The following is an 18,297-nucleotide window of genomic DNA, read 5'->3' on the forward strand; positions in this document are numbered from 1 at the left end:
TAAAGTTTCTTTTAATTAATATTCCAGTATATGTTGTAAATTCCTTAAATAATTTAACAGTCAGGCATCTACCAGATTTCTTGCTCTTGTGGGTTATCTTATTTCAGACAGACAAGAAGATCTGCTTTTATTCGGCTAGAAGAACAAGTCTTATATTCAAGACCTTGACCCTGAACAATTTGGACTTGCAGAACATGCTATCAACACTAGACAGAGTCTGTTCCTCATGGAATGGGTTTATAAAGAAATGTGTAACTTTTCTTCACTCTCTCTCTCCTAACTTAAACAGATCCAATGGTCGATGCCTATCCCCTTTGTGGGAGATAGGAAAGATTAGCCGATTTAAAAAGTAGTAACTTTATTTTGCATAAATATATATATATATATATATATTTTTTTTTTTAATAAGTCAGGAAATTTACTGACCTTTTCAGTTATCTTACATTAGCTACTTAGGTGGTGCTTTTTAGACCTGTCTAATTAAATATTATCTAAAATGACATTTTCCTACCATAAACAAATTTACTGCTAAGCAATGATAAAAAAAAAATTGGAAACAAGTTTATCAAGCTATAATACATTTTGATTTCAGGAACACTAGTAAGGCATAGTTGTAGACTGCACTGATTAGGTCATATAAGACAGACAGAGAGAGAGAAAGATAACTAAAGCACATTTTTACATATTGCCCAACTTCTGACATTATCTCTCTCTCTCTCTCTCTGTGTAATGATGAATAGTCAAGGAAACCACCATAAAACAAAGTCTAAAAAATGTTGCAAACAAGCAATCAAATTACTTGCCTGGTTGGCCAAGTGGTTACCACATCTGATTTCCAACCATCAGGCTGCTGGTTCAAATCCTAATCTCAGTGTAAGAAAAACCCACTATTGGAGGCCTGAATGGCTTGAAAAAGTTTCATGTTTGGTTTTTAGAGCAGTGTTTCTAGATCAGGTTAAAAACAAAAAAAATTCAAATAGGATTAAAGATCAAGTTTAAAAAACTTACAGGCAATTAAAGAATTAAGATATTTCAGATATCTACATACATAACTGAATTCTAAATAACGCAGACAAAAAAAAGGAACAGTACTGGATATAAACTAATGCTACATCATTAAACACCTCTATTCATTATTCTGCAATAAACTATCATCACTAAATACTATTTTTCATTTTATGTAAATAATTTAAAATAGTACCACATAAAAATTTATCATAAAAAAAAAATTCCTACCTGTACAACACATTCTAGTTGATACATACATAGTCCTAATTCAGCCATGCTGGGCTTATACATTTCACGTAACCTGTAATCCTCCATGAGCCTTACTAAAACTGAAAATGCATCTTCCTCAGGCATCTGAAAATATTGTTTATTAATATTTGTTTCTAGACTGAAGCATAAAAGAAGAAAAGTTCTTTAATCATTTAAGACTTATCAGTCAAATACATAAAGTAAACTTCCAAACAACATATTGCTTCTCCCAAAAATTTATTTACAATATGATAATTAGAAGTTTCAGGTAATAAAAGATTACATTTATTTGAGTTGTATTAAACTACTTCAGCATACACTTACCAGACTGCAGACAAAACAGTTTTATTGAAGAAAGATGTGTGCATGTGAATGCATAAACCTTTTGAATTACAATTACAGGTCTTTTCTCAGAATTTTAAATGAGACAGATATAGAAGTATGTGTGTGTGTGTGTGTGTGTGGTAACACAATCTTGATTTAAAAATCAAGACATAAGCAGAAGATGACGTTATAATACTAATTAATGAAGGAAGTCACTTATGTAAAATTGTTTATTTGTAGAATTTGTTTAATTATTGTTCTCTATTTTTTGTGGTTATCTTTCTGTAATGTAATGAAAATGGCTATGAAACACAGCTGAAAATTCTACGAATTACATAAAACAATTTTTAAATACATGACTTCTGTCTTTAATTAGTATTATATAATAACACAAACTATCTGGAAACTATGCAATGCCATATATGGAATCTGCTTAGTGAAACACCTGCTCATTGGAAGTGTGAAGTAGTTATGGCCATGTTTCATCTCTAGAGAAATACCTTCATACATGCAGTGAAAGTCTTAATGGACATGCTCAGGACACTAACATCAAAGCCAGTATCTCCTTGATTTGAAGGTATTGCAATAAAATAGTTCCATGGGTCAGCCACAAGATAGTATATGAGACCAAACCTGGTGGTAGTAGAATCGGGAGGCATTCCAATCATTTAGTGAATAATCTTGCTGCTACTTTACTAAATTGTGTCTATAAGGAGTAAGAATATAGCCATATATAGGTGGGCACTGTCAAGTCATGCTTTTAGTGAATCCTGGACACCACCTGTACAGGAGTGATGTTTACAAGTCACTCTTACTACATGTCTCCCCATTCTGTAAGTTTCTAATCAAATATGAAAGATGACAGTCTAATAAAAATAAAAATAATAAGAATAAAATATACCTCCACAAAAAACACTTCCACTTCAACATCCAGAGCTTAAACATTAATGATAGCCATTATTTGCACGCAACTGAACTTAATCTGTTATTACTTTCTGAAAGTTGACTGGCATCCTTTATAACTATAGTTCATCTTAACTATCCTAGCTGCATTCAGAACATAAGCATTTGTCAAATATCTAACATTCCATGCCATGAATTACTAACATTACTAATCTCGAATACCACTTTATGATTTGTCCAGGAACAAGATTTTCTTACCTCACTTTGTTGCTTTCATTTCCTGCCTTTACAGCTATCCTAATTCCAATGGCCATGCTGACCTCAGATTTATCTTCAAAAGTAGATTTCCTATAGTCTAATTACCTAGTGATATCAACTTCCTTGAAAACTTCAATTCATAATTCAAACTGGCTTCCTTTCTCTAACTTCACATATCTCTCTTCAAATATACTGTAGTGTTATTCTCCTCTTGAAAATCACAACCTTTTATACAGAATGGCCTTCTCCCAGTCAATTTCAACCTTAGTTCCTATGACATACAATGGTGCCAATTAAGATGACTGCTGGTTTTTTTATGTGCATCTCCTTTCCATGATCTGATCACTGTTTTTCACTCTCCTCATCTAAACATCTACTCCACAAATATATGAAATAATCCTTGCTGGAATGAAAGACTTCATTTCAGCAAGGATTATTTGTGGCTTTCCACAAATAATCCATATTATTACTTTCCTGACTGACTATTTTTTTTTTTCTTCCATCTTATGCTCAACTTCATAACTAGTTTAATCTTCATCCTTTATTCCATACAAAATTGTTCACCACTATCCTGGCCTTGGTTCTTCACTAAGTGTGCCAAAGCAGATCTAAGATAAAAATTCTGTGCAGTTCAAATTGTTCAAGTCAAAACCTCCATGCATCTCTGGCTACACTACAGTCTGCAACATCTTTAAAAAGTAAATAAATAAAAATTCACAGATTTTGCAAAGACCAAATACAAAAAAACTTGCATGCTGTTCAAAGACTATATATATTATATTAACAAGAAATTATTACTTTCCTGACTCCACCCCCTCCATCCTATGCTCAAGCATTAGCAACTTCATGACTATATCCTTGTTATCTTCTTGGGTCTAGCTTTCACTAAGGAGACCTCAATAAAAATCAAAACTGGTCTAGGTAGTGACTCTTCCCATAATGTTTTTGCATTAAGGGATACAAAGTCAGTAGTCTAGTTGTGAAGTTATGTCACACTTATGCTTATACTTGAGTATAGGATTAAAACAAGAATATAATTTCTTGTCAAGTATAATATACACTGTAACCAAGTGGGAAAAAACATTCCACAACTGGTTCCATTGCTAAGGCTATTGGATACAACTTCTGCCATTCTCAGATCCAAATGGTAACACTGCCTAAAGGATGACCTATAGAAAACTGCAATTTTTTATTTTTTTATTTTGGGGGGGGGGACAGATGAGTGTGGGTACAAATAAACTAAATGTCAGTAAGCAGGAGAATGATCACATGACAATGAATATAATGACCCAGGTTCTTAATGTTTGTGGGGTAGTTAACACAAAGTGTAAGGAAGTTGTGGAAATAAACTTGCCAAGAAATTACCTTCTTGTTTAATCCTTTATCCAAGTGTAAGCAAACAAAGTTTGCACAAAGTATTTTCACAACTAGGCTATTAGAATAGAGGCTAATGACTTTGCATCAATTGCCTGCATCCCCCATAATGCAAAGTACACTTCCTTTAAGACATGCATAATGTCTCTATGCATTATGAACAGAATGACTACCCAGACTAGTTTCAACCTTTATTGAGGTCACATCACTGGAAGCTAAACCCAATGTTAACAAAAGCAGAACAATAATATTAGAATAGGCAGATATTTGCCAAGCTGTAAAAATTGCTGAAGATATTAGATAGCATTCAGAAACTCAAAACTAATATTTAAAGTAAACAACAATAACCACCAACAACAAGAGGAAAATTATCTGAAGAAGTATTTAAAAATACCACCTCCTTCAAATATCTGAAATTAATTACTTGAGATGTCAAAATTTGTTAAGAAATACAGACTAGAAGATACATTAAATGGATCATATCAGTTATCTTCCAAAATTTTCTCTAACAGAATTAAAGTTGTAATATACAAGACAATCAATTGGCCTACTATTTTATATTTTATAAAAAATCAAATGAACACCTTGCAGATCTTTCAAAATAAAATCCACAGAAAAATCTTTGGATGGCAGGCACTGTTGAGACCACATATGGACTGGAATCTTGCAACTCGTTGTGTGTGGGGGTAACAAGACCAAACTTCTTGGTGATACTTTGAGAGCGTTCCCAATCAACTGGTGAATACAAAGATAGAATAATAGAAGACATGAATAATGAATACATGAATAATAGAAAACTCCAGAATGCTCAAATATGGAGGTATAAAAGTTTTGTAATGGTTATACTGCACAATTCAAACCTAACAGAAGGTCTAATTCTAGATGACTGGAGTAGAGCTCTCACATTTCCCATCAATAAAAAGGGAATGAAACTGAATGTGAGAATTAGAGTCATTCCTCTACTATAATAAGTTCTCCAGGTAAAATTTGTGTGAACATAATTGGGAAAAATTATAGAAAAAAATCTGGAGAAGAACAAGCTAGATTCAGGCAAAATAGAGGTTATCAACATCAGTTTAGAGAAAATCTGTTTAGAATTCTAGTTCAGTTATATGAAGGTGAATGGAACATTATATAAAAACACACAGTCTATATTTAAGTTATAAGTCAGCAGCTAGAATTAAAAGAAATATAAGAAAATAGCTTGATAAAAAAGCTAATTTTCTGATGTAAAATCAGGTGAATCCTGGAGAGATGGACTGGATTTGTTTAGAAGTACATCATCTGCATAAAGCAAATAACTAAGTTTACCTCCAATTCTAATGTAGATTTAATGCTACTTTCTTTCATAATGAGATCCACATAGACAATGAATAACAGTGGATATAAGTACACCTGTCCTGGTTGGCTGAGTAGTTAGCATATTCGATTTCCAGCCCAAAGGCTGTGGGTTCGAATCCTGTTGTGGGCATGGATGTTGGTGATTGTCTGTGAAAATAGTGGTGGTGGTCAGTGGTAGATGGCGCTGGTATATATGAAGGTAGTTGCAGTTAGTGGAGTGGTGGAGACAGAGTTGTAGAGCAGATGCAATTCCTTGATGAGTCTTTGGACACTCCATGGAGGTATTAGGTCATAATAATAATAAAAAAAAAATTTTTTAAAGAGTGAAAAAAAGAGGCATTAAATCTACATTAGAATTGGAGGTAAACTTAGTTATTTGCTTTATGCAGATGATGTACTTCTAAAGAAATCCAGTATATCTCTCCAGGATTCTGTAAATTGAATAATTTATTTATTGGTGTACTGACAATCTCATGACCATCTGTAACAAAAAGACACCTAAACAATGATGTTGTACAGTAGGTGTCCTCCCGCGATGAGTCTTCGGACTCCTTGGAGGTGTCACGAATAATAATCTATAGAGCAAGAAAAACATTTCAGCTATTTAGGCTAAGTAGTTTTTTTTTAATCTTAAAAAATAAAAAAAGTATTTAATTTCTATTATTTATTATTTCTTTTTTGTTTTTTTTTTAATTTTTAATGGAAAAATATCACACATTGCTGTTGGTTCACAAATTTTGCTTCGGCGCTTAATGAATATCAGTAAATATATTCTTATTCGTATAAGTTTCATTTCAAAGGTATTGATAAGAAGCACACAAAAATGCTTACAAATGCAAAATCTTGAATATAAATTGTATTGAATATAAAAAAAAAAAAAAAAATCAGCTAACGCCTTTTTATTCCCGTATATACGGGAGTAGGCGAGGCCATTTAGCCCTATCTAACTTTTGGAGACTGAGTGGGCAGTTCAATCTCCACTGGTACCCAATCAGAGACAGATGGCCCAAGGCTATCACTAATTAAGCGGTACGCAGTGAAGAGAGACGGCTCAAATGTGCCGCCATCTCGTGGTCTCTAACCCTAACACAATATATTTAATGTCTGAAATAATGTGGGTTCTACGGTCGATTTTCTTGAGTTTACAGGACGAAAAACCCGAGTTTCCGGGAGGAAAAACCTGCTTACCCGTGCCAGAGATCGACTAACTCGGGAACCGGTCGAAAAAAGGCTTAGAAAAATTTCCTCTAGTCGCCGACTAGACTCGAAACCAAGACTTCCTTCGTGCGGCCTAGCACGGTGGTGTGCAAACGCCACATCCACTGAGCTACACAGGCTCTGTATTGAATATAAATACAATAAATATTATAATAATACTAGGGGGCTCTGCCCCCTGATGCCTGTGGCACCCAACCCCCAGTGTTCCGGTGTGGTAGGCCGGTTCTCCTTGAATTCTGATGACTCGAATTTTGAAGAGTTGACACTCAGGGTAGCTCCTGAGTTTCAAAACGTTTCAAATAACTTGACAAAAATGTTACACAAAAACGTTACAGCCTACATCCGTTTCCAATTTCAGCTTATCATTTTATAGTATAGAGTAGATATCTGTATTACGATTTTTTTTTAAATCGTAATACAGATATCAAATATAATATTGGTGTACTGACAAGTGACAGAACTAATTTTGAAGAAAATCAGCAACAGGAAGTTAGTGATAACAAACTCACTCTATACATCCTTTGAGGGTGCCTAACAAGAATTTGATAATTATTATTTTAATAATTTTACTATTATTTTCTATTATGTAATTTTATTACATAATTTGAGACATTTACATATGATAAAAGGTGTGAATTTTAAAATACAGATCTATCATTACATACTTTTATGGATGAGCCATTATAGACTACATGCACTTCTAAAATCAATGTCAAAAATTAAACTCTCACGTATTGCTAAAAAAAGAAGGGAGGTGGGGGATGATAATCAACTTTTTCTTCATTGAAAGTTTTCCCACTTGGTTATACTATAAATTAAAGATACGAAGAAATTATATACTTGGTTTAATCCTTTATCCAATTGTAATTGGATAAAGGATTAAACCAATTGTAATAATTAAACATTATTACAATTGGACAATTGGAAAATACTTCAGGTGCAAACTTTGTTTGCGCCTGAAGTATTTTCAGGACTGGAGCAACTCGTGGTAAAGGTGATATGATTTGCAGACATGTATAATGCTATCTATTATACATGTCCACAAGGAGATGTGCTTTGCATTATGGGATACTAAGGCAAGTGATGTGAAGTCATACCTTTATCATGAGTTTCCTCAGTCCTGAAAATACTTCAGGCACAAACTTTGTTTGTTTACACTTGGATAAAGGATTAAACCAAGTAAAAAAGTATATAATTTCTTGGTATCTTTAATTTACAACTTTTTCTTTATTACTCATGAGGAAAAAGTTGCAAAATGGCACTGCCAGGATGAATATATAAGTTTCGTGAAGAGTGCAAACTGAATTCTTTCATCTCTACTGATTAGATAACTGTTTAAAATGTTCAATGAATAGATCACTAAGGCATAATAAGTTATTAAAATAAATTAGACAAAAATGCTATCAGTGGGCCACAGATGGCATTTTGGGTGTATAGTGGCATGGCATATAAAGAGTTGATAGTGGTGTTGCATGTAGAAGGAAGATAGATGGTGGGTTGCATTGTCAGTTTCATCTAATAATGATACATTTAACTAATATTTTTATTATTAAATAATATTTTTGAAGGGAGAGAAAAGAGGTTATAACTTTTAAAAGATAAAGGATGTTTAAGATATTAGACAACTGTTGGACAACTCCTTATAAGAAATCAAGAGTCAACCAAGTCCTAAAAACTTGCCATTGAGCAGACTGGAAAATAAAACAATCAATTAATCATCTGAAATATGATTAAAGGAAGCTGCATTCATTCTTCTAAAACCAAACGAATTCTTATTATTAAGGGCTATTCTATGGAGTCCTGAGACTCATCGAGGGAGGCCCTAAACATCATGCCATGCGCTATCCAACATTTGCGCAGTGTCTATCATACTTTGCTTTGAAATTATTCACAGTCATGGCATGCACAACAGGCTGGCAACCTATTCTACTTGTTCACCACTCTCCAAGCAAAAAATCTAGTCCTGACACCCCTGCTAACTACACCCATTCTATTTCCATGGGTGGTGCCCCTAGTTATCTCACCACCAGACCTGTCCTGAAAATTTTCCTCTGTATTAATCTTTTAAAAAACTTTCAGTAATTTGTATGTCTCAATCATATCACCCCTTTTCTGTAACTCACAAATCTTCAACCTGTCCTCATAAGATACATTTCATAGACCTGCTACCATCTTGATCACTCACCTGTGGATCCTCTCCATCTCTTCCTTATCCTCAAGAAACCCAGATGACTAGATTTGTGCACAGTAGTCAAGATGAAATCTTACTGATGCTCTATAAAGAGGTATAATAACCTGCTTGTCTGATAAGCCACTTTTACAATATGCCTAAACTTTAATTTCCTATCCATTAATATCCCCAAATCCCTGACTTCATCAATTTTCTGAAGTACAGTTTCATCAATGTGATATGCAGCTGGTAATCTTTTCACTCCAAAATGCATAATCTTTACCACATTAAATTGACATTGATTCTCCTTTGCCCAGACTGCCAGTCTATCTAAATCATCTTGCAGAATTTTAAGATCTGTATTAACTATTGCTCTAGCCAATTTTGTATCATTGGCAAACAACTGAATAGTTCTGCTCAGAATCTTTCCTGTATCATTGAGTTACGAATTAAATAGTAGAGGGCTAAGAACAGAGCCCTGTGGCACACCACTAGTCACAGGCCTTCTACTGGACTACTTCCGAATAAACTAACCTGATATCTCTCCATCAGCTATCCTCTTATCCACTTCATATCCATCCTCAAGTGCTCCAATTTATTTATTAGAATTCCATGCAGTATCCTGTCAAAAGCTTTTGCAAAGTCCAGCAGTATAACTGTAAACCCTTATCCAACCCAGCTGTCACTGAATTATAAAATGTGAGCAAGTTCCTGAGGCATGACCTACTGTTCACAAATCCATGTTGCCCTCTCCCACCCCAAATAGTATCCCATTTCTATCTACCCATACATCCCTATATTTTGCTCTTGATCTTCTCCAGTACCTTGACTATGACCCCTGATATTCTGATTGGTCAGTAATTTGGAGTGCCAAAGCCTTGGAACTTCCGCAGGCGAAATTTCGCCCGAGAGTCTGTTTCAATTCGCCCCTTTGCTGATGTACTCGTATGTACATGTAAATAAAATTTTATAATAATTTAAATTTATTATAATTAAATTTATTTAATTATAATAAATTTTTAAATAAAATAAATATAGCCTTTGCTTGATTGTTATAATTATATGTCTACACAATTGTAATTAAAAGATACCATATCAGATGAGAATGTTGCACATTTACTTATTGAGATATATATTGCACACTACATACACTATATATGAGTTAAAATTTGCCAATCGCCCGTGGAAGTTTTTAAATTAGCAATTTTCGCCCTTGATACTAAAAAGGTTTCCCCACCCCTGCTTTAGGCAATGGAACTATTTTACCCTCTTTCCATCCCTTTGGGATTAACCCAGAGTTGAGACAGTTAACAACATGGTCAAAGGCACTGCCAATTCCCTAGTACCTTCTCATAAAATTCGAGCTGATATACCATCTAATCCCACAGCTGTATTCACATGAAGGTTCTGTAATATGCACCTCCAGTTCATTTACCTCAGTTTCAAGCCTCCGTAGCTCAGTCAGTATAGACAAAGCCCTTTGGTCAGAAAGACCTGGGTTTGATTCTTATACGCGATGTGAGGAACCTTTACTTGGCACCTGTTTCGATGAAAGGCGAGTTAGGCGGTCTCATACAGAGGTGGGTCACCCAGAAACTCTGGTTTTTTCGTCCCCCAGAACATGCAAACCAGCCCTATGAACACACAGATTACAGTCAGGAATACTTAAGATAGTCCTTCCAGCTATAGGTCTGATTCGTCAGCTATGCCGTTCCTGAGTCCAGATAAAAAATAGGGAGGGATTGAGATGTGCCATACCTCCCTGTAAAAGGGGGCTCACTGCTGTTTTATCATCATATGAAATAAATAAACCTCAGTTTCCTTATAAGATATTACCTCGTGTTACTGCAATATCTCCACCCGGATTATACAATCCTGCAGAAGTGTTCATTTAGTAATTCTATTTTGCCTGATTCAGTTGCCTCCCTACTGTCTGTCAGCATTCATCAAAATCATTCTAAACATAAACATTCTTCTATTTACTTGCAACATATCAAAAGAACTCTTTGAATTACCCTTGGCCTACACTGGTAACCTCCTTTCATACTCTGCTTTTGCCTTTTTAACTGCAATGGTTACCCTTCTGGCTTGTGCTTCGTACTGCTCATATGTGCCTGTTGGTCACCTTTCTCCTTGAATTCCCTCCAGAATTTTTGCTTTTTTTTTTTTCTTTTTCTTGTAGCTCCAGTTTAATGATGATATTCATCCATTTAACTCCCACACGATTTATTCTCCTAAGTATGCAGTCTGCTATTACTTTCCTCAAACAAACACTCTTACCACTTCTCATACATATCAACACTCAGCCCTTGCAGTTTCACATGGCATGGCACTGATTCAAGCAATCTCCTAAGCTTATCATACTTACCCTGTAGTTCTACATATACCCACTCTTAACTGAAAATTCCACATATTTAGCAACTTCCCAGATCAAGACCATATAATCCCTCTCACAAACTGGTGAGAATGTGGTCATACTGATAATAGACAAATTCTCTGTTGCAATTACTAAATCTAGCTATTGAAAGTTTTCCACTTGGTTATAAAGTAAATTAAATTATATATTTATAAACCAAGAAATTATACACTTGGTTTATCTTTAATCCAAGTGTGAGCAAACTTTGTTTGCTCATTAAGTATTTTAACTACTAATCTTCTTGTACATAGAAGGTAATGGCTTTTTGCATTATAATTGCCTTAGTATCCCATAATGCAAAGCACTGATCCATTTTTTCAGTGTATAATGCTAAGCATATTATGGGAAGGGCCATTACCCACTTCTTTCAAAGTTTTGACCTTGAATTGAGGTCTCATCGGTGGGAGTCAGACCTAAAAGTAATACCAAGGCTGAAGTAAAGCAGAAGTCATATTTCCCATATACAAGTAGTGAAAGTCAACCTTAGTATCACTTCTAGATGTGGTACCCACTGATGACAGTACCCACTGGTCTGAATAGTGGCCCTTCCCATGATCTGAGCATTATACACACAAAAAAGGATGTGTGCTTTGCATTATGAGATACTAAGGCAATTAATGTGAAGCCATTAACCTCTATGTACAAGTAACTTAGTCATGAAATACTTCATGCACAAACTTTGTTTGTTTACACTAGGATAAAGGATAAACCAAAAATATAATTGCTTGGCATCTTTAATTTAACTAGATCTAGAGCTCCCAAAACCTAGTACACTCTATAACATACTGCTTCAGGTAATTATTCCTTAGTACTGCATAAATTCCATTTCCTTCCTCTCACGTGTCCTTTCCTTTTTCCAATCTATGTTCCCATAGTTGAAGTGCCCCATAATAATTACTTGCCCTCCACTCACTGAGCTTATATGACAATGCATATTATCCCCATCATGCTTTATATCCCCTGGTCTATAGAAGCATTGAACTATATATTTTGTTCTGCTGGCCACTATATCACACCAGATGGTCTCCAATGTGCTATTTTCACTTGCTTGCAGTTGAACTTTACTCTCTTTGGTTGCAGTTCATCGGCTATCATCAATAATATTCCTCCACCCATTCATTTCCTCTCTATCCATCCTAAACATGCTATAACCATTCACATTCTATCCCACTATGTCATTTTCTATCAGCCATGTCTCACAAATTCCAATAAGCTTTGGCCTCGATGAACTATCCAATGCCAAAAACTCCTTTCCCTCTTGTTCTGAATGTTTCTTGTATTACTGTACATAAAGGGCAAAAATCCCTTAGGTCTACCACCATTCTGATGCTTTATACCATCAGATTTTGGTCAGTGGCACTAATTTAGACATTTTATGCACATTCTTACTCTCTACTGCCTCAATGATATCTGTGTATCTACACAACAGTTCTTTCCTTCCTCCCTCCCTCCCAAAAAAAAAAAAAAAAAAAAAAAAACCGTAGTGTTTCCTTGATTTTGCACATTCATTTTCATTTTATTCAAGAACACTTTTTCCCAAACTCTGAACACCAAATCCATTCAGATGCAAACATCCTTCTTGTGTAAGTACTTTCATCCATCAAACTAGCTACACACATATCCACAAATTCTACATCATTCCTCCTGTATAACCTACACATCGATTCATTTGCTATTATGGCCCTCCTTCTGAGCTCAACTCTGTCATACCACAGCAACAGACTCGCTCTTTTCTTTTGCTACTTTCATGTCCTCTCACACCATACCATTCGCCTTTCAAATCATTCGTTCCAGCCAACACAATCAATGAATTCACTTTAACCCTTTCACTCTAAACATCATTAATTATTGCACCTGGGAAGCACAATTTTGTCACTCTCCTTAATTATTCCTTCTCTCTTAGTCAAGCATTCCTTTCTCTTTTCTTGCACTTCTTTTTTTTCCCTCCACTATCTCCCTCATTACAGTTAACTGTTCATTCTTAACATCTGTCATACTACAATTCTTCGATCTTCACTCTTATTCTCTCTTTTAATGCTATCTTCTTTTACAGCTACTGCTTCAATCATTTGAACTGACCCTCACTTCTGACCCTCATTTTCATAGCATTTTTAGTACACTCTCCCACCACTGTCACTTTCAAACCAAAGCTCATTTGCTTTTTCGTTCGGCCTACTTCAGTTGAGCAACATATTTTTAGAAATGGAAGGAAATAATGTACATTACTGGCATGTTTTGCTTTTTTATTTCAAAAAAGGCAAATGAGCTGCGGAGGCCCATAAAAAAATATGCAGCGTATATGGGGATGGTGCCTTAACAGAATGTGTATGGTAAAAGTGATTTGCCAAATTCCGTTCTGGAGATTTCGACATCAGTGATGCGCCTCACGCCAGTCTCCTGACCGAGGTTGATTCGAGTGTTGTGAAGGATATTGTTGACAAAAAACCATCACAAACAGTGTGGGAGATTGCTGCAGTACTGAACATATCCCGTACAAGCGTTGAAAACTATTTACACAAGCTGGGATATGTTTCAAAACTCAATGTTTGGGTGCCACATGAATTGACTGAGGCCAATATGACTGCTCGCATATCCACTGTGATTCGCTGCGACGTCGCCAAGAAAACGACCCATTTTTGAAGCAGATGATTACGGGAGATGAAAAACGGGTCGTGTACGATAATGTGGTACATAAAAGATCATGGGGACACAAGTACAAACTGCTGCAAACAACCTCGAAAGCAGGATTGCACCCAAAGAACATCATGCTCTCTGTGTGGTGGGATTATAAAGGTGTTGTCCACTACGAGGTGTTATCGTCAAGCAGAACGATTGATTCAACTGTCTATTGCTCACAGTTAATGCGACTGGCCCATGCAATTAGCAAAAAACATCCTGAATTGGCAAATCGGAAAGGAGTTGTCTTTCACCATGACAATGCCAGACCCCAGTTAACAACCCGGAGTAAATTGTTACGTCTTGGCTGGGATGTTTTATCGCATCCTCCGTATTCACCGGATCTGGCACCTTCCGATTACCACTTATTCCGATCGTTGCAGAATTCTCTGCATGGGAAAACCTTTGCTAATGAGGAGGCTGTCAAAAGACACCTGGATCCGTTTTCTGCCAGTAAACCTCAGGAGTTTTATGAACGCGGCATAATGAAGTTGGTGGACAGATGGCAAGAGGTCATTGAAAAGAGGGTCAATATATAACTGACTAGTATGTATTATATATATTAAATAAAATGTGTTTCATTCCACTCTGAAAAACTGAACAAACTTATTTGCCAACCACCCCCATCCCATCTGAAAGAACTGCAAATAAAGATATCTTAAGGACTTGGGAAATAAATTTTCAAATGGACAGCTAATTTAGAATCAACCAAATCTGCTTCATTGTTGATTTCATAGCCATGTTACTGCTTCTTCTTCCTAGCATTTGTCCCACTTTAAAGCAGGGTTCGCTCAAGCCACATTACTGCTTGGTGAATAAAATCTACATAAACTATCATAAACTTAACTTTACACAACAACAGTTCAAGAATTTTCAAAAGGGAGTGTTAACTCACTCCTAGTATTAAGAGGTTAGACTGCAACTCTATAAGCTTTTCTTTATTCATTATTTTTTTTAATGGCTTAGCTCAACATCACAACCAACTACACTCAACTTTCACTAGAGCAAAGATCATTATATTAACAAAAATAAAACTATTGAAATGTCCAGCCTAAAGTTTCACAGCATCAACATTGTCAAGTAATAACACTACTACAAACCTTTTTCTTTAAAACTACTACTACTATTTGGTACCTACAAGTTTGTTATAGTAAAAACCGATGTGGTTATATAAAGGTCTGTTTATCTTTGAATCTACAAACCAAAATATGAATATAAACAATTTTAATTAGTAATCAGTTTTCAATTATAACTGCTATAAATTCTCTGCAAACCAAATTGTGTTTTTCCGTTTTATTTTTCCATTTTCTGCAGAACAAGTTTTCATTTTGCATGATACAAATGCTTTTTTTTTCCTCCTGTAACCATTTTAAAAATGTGGAATGCATTGAAACAGCATAATGACATATTATATATCCAAATTGAATTCACATATCCATGATATATCATGCAACAGTAAGCTTTACCTTACTAAAAACTAATATTAAAGGCAGTTTAAAGAAAATTTATAGTCAAATGACAAGAGTAATGTTTATGTTAACTAAAGAAACATAAGCATTTACCTGCAATAAAAGTAAACCAACAATAAATGCACTACCCTGACAATAACCAACTTCTCTGTCATGTAAAGAGTAAGCTTTAATAACGTTAAATAAGCTCTCTTGCCCAGGACCATCTTTTTCACGAAAAAATTCATGCTCAGGATAAGTACGGGCAATATCTCTTAAAATCACTTTTTCACAAGGTGAAGTGCTTTTCATATAATCTGTATATTGCTCCCTTGCAGAACAGTTCTGAGCACTACACAGGAGTTGCCATACTATACTACGAAAGTGGTGAGGAATTCCTTTACGCACCATCTCCTGGAAAAGAAATTAGCAGGATGTAATAAAAACACAATATCAAATGCAATAAAATAAAACAGAAAAAAAAAATAGTAACACATAGGGCATATTCTTGAGAATTTCCAGGAAAATCCTTAAAATTCTCAACTGCTGGGAATAGTAGAAATATTTCTAAAGAAATCTGAGCTTTTTTAATAATCTTGTCTAATCTGAAAATCATATTCTTGCCAAAAGAAATAAAATAACTGGGTTGTTCTGAGCTCACTTTAATCCCAGTCACTTCATGCATGTCTATGCATAAGCAGTGTGAAATAAAGAATAGTAAAATAATTACTTAATTATATTTGTTGTAGTTAGCCTTAACAAAGTATAAAAAATATTGGGAATGTTGATAACATTTTAAAAAAGGATGACAAAAATCAGCTAGTTGTCCAATGTGTTCCAAAATAACGCAAAGCATAGTGTCATCAACAAGTGAACTTTTGTGTCATCTCAAAACATATGGCATGAAAAAAAAAAAAATAAATAAATAAATAAACAGTTAACAAAATATGCAAATGGCATCTACTTAAAAAAAAAGTTTTAAGAGGCTTCAGTTCACCGATGTAAAATTACATAAGGAAAATTGATATTAGATCCAGCATTATTTCAAAGCCGAATGTAGAAACTATGAAAGTTTCATAAGTTAACCAGAGAGCTTGCAGGGAATACATCTCCAAGTTGCCTTAATGTGGACTGCTTTAAAAGATAAATTAAAGATGCCACAAAATTATATTCTTGGTTTAATCTTTTATCCAAGCATAAGCAAACAAAGTATGCGCCTGAAGTATTTTCATGACAGGGAAACTCATAAAGCTAATGACTTGATATTACAGTACTTGCCTTTGTATCCCATGTAAAGCACATATCCTTATGGACATGAATAATTTATGCATTATTGAAAGGGTCACTACCCAGACCAGTTTCGACCTTTATTGAGGTCTCATCAGTGGGAGCCAGACCAGGAATATAATTTCTTGGCATCTTTAATTTATAGTATAACCAAGTGGAAAATCTTCCACCAACTATCTCTAATCCAGAGAATTTTAATTTTATTTATTTTAGCATATGGCAATCTACATGCAGTTATAAAGGTGCATAATTCAGAATAAATATGTAAAAAATAAGTGACAAACAATTAGAATAAAACAAAGACACTTATACTTTCAACAAAAAACACTCGTAAGTTAAGATCAAGTTGTCTGATCCAGTCTATAACGGGCGTTGTCACCTCCAGGAAGTCGTTTCTTTGACCCGTGTATGCACAAAGACTGCACGCAGTAGAAATGTGGTGGATTGATTGATTCAGGGGCCCCCAGTCACGTTCCTGTGAGGAATTTTTCCCTACTTGTACAGAGAGCTTGCACATCTTCCATATCTGGTGCAAATCCTGTTCAGTGTTATCCATGTCTTTTGGCTCAGTTCCATACCCGGGATGTTAAGACAATGCCTATCAAACCAAGATTTGAGTTGGGCATTGGTATGTATGCTCCACATTCGTTTCCATTGTTCTTTGGTATTGTAGTTGGTTGTTCTCAGGTGTTTAGCTTCACGGAGGGGGGGGGGGGGGAGACTTTCTTGATTTCAGTCTGTTGAGCGGTAGCTCTAGTATGTCGTTGTGTATAGACAATTCAGTGTTTCTGAGTATTTTATCGTATTCTCATAGTACAGCATCGTGTCTTTGTAGGTTTGGTGGTATTAAGTTACTCAACATAGGGAGCCAATAAACAGAAGTTGTTTTTATGATTCTAATGATAAGTCGCATTGTGGTGTTAAGCTGGCAGTCAATTAATTTGGTATGGCAGCTATTGAGCTAAACTGGAGCGCAGTACTCTGCTACCGAAAAAACCAATACGAGTGTGGATGTTCGTAATGTGGCTGCTGCTGCACCCAAAAAAAAGCCACATAATTTCTGGATGTTGTTTCTAGTTCTTATTTTTCCAACTGTGTTTGTTTTCTGCATGTTTCTTATATGATAAGATGCAATCATGTGTAACTCCTAGGTATTTAGGATATCTGGTATGGTGTAGAACTGAGTTTCCAAATCGGATGTGCAATTTGTCATGTGCAACATGTTTTTATATATATATATATATATATATATATATATAAACAAAACTGTGATTATACATATAAATTTCGACCAATTGGTATGGAATAGTTTCCAATAAAAGCTAAAAATTGCTTAAAGTCCTAAAGTATGCTAGATACCAAGTAGGCTGAATATGTGCCATCAAATTCTTGGAATTTTTATGCCACCATTATTGTTGATATTAGGGTGGTTAATCAGAATTTCACAGGCTTCTTTAAATTTTCTTTCATACCAGGGTTTTTGTATGAAGTAAAAAGCAGGTACTTTTCCAATCAATTTGGTGTAGGGTGTTGAGAGCATGATCTGAGAGGCCTGCTTCACCAAAATCGTTATACTTAATGTGTCTTTTGTGTTCTTTTTTTTACGTATAGGGATGTATAATCCC

The 18,297-nt window shown here is 35.0% G+C and overlaps 1 protein-coding gene across 5 annotated transcripts in view; it reads right to left on the bottom strand.

The window, feature by feature from the left end:
* The window catches only part of LOC150104041 (ecotropic viral integration site 5 ortholog-like), a 340,587-nt gene that overhangs the window by 149,203 nt on the left and 173,087 nt on the right, over nt 1–18,297 (bottom strand). For all 5 annotated transcript variants that reach the window (XM_090396705.1, XM_090396704.1, XM_090396706.1 and 2 more), the window contains 2 exons: nt 15,500–15,799; nt 1,237–1,362 (listed from right to left, as the gene is read on the bottom strand). In XM_090396705.1, coding sequence (XP_090252831.1) covers nt 1,237–1,362; nt 15,500–15,799 — 426 coding nt within the window. The remainder of the gene's footprint in view (nt 1–1,236; nt 1,363–15,499; nt 15,800–18,297) is intronic.

The sequence above is a fragment of the Typopeltis vanoorti genome, chromosome 8, assembly GCF_054136105.1.
Source record: "Typopeltis vanoorti isolate ZY-2024b chromosome 8, IOZ_Tvanoo_1.0, whole genome shotgun sequence".
NCBI lineage: Eukaryota > Metazoa > Arthropoda > Arachnida > Uropygi > Thelyphonidae > Typopeltis > Typopeltis vanoorti.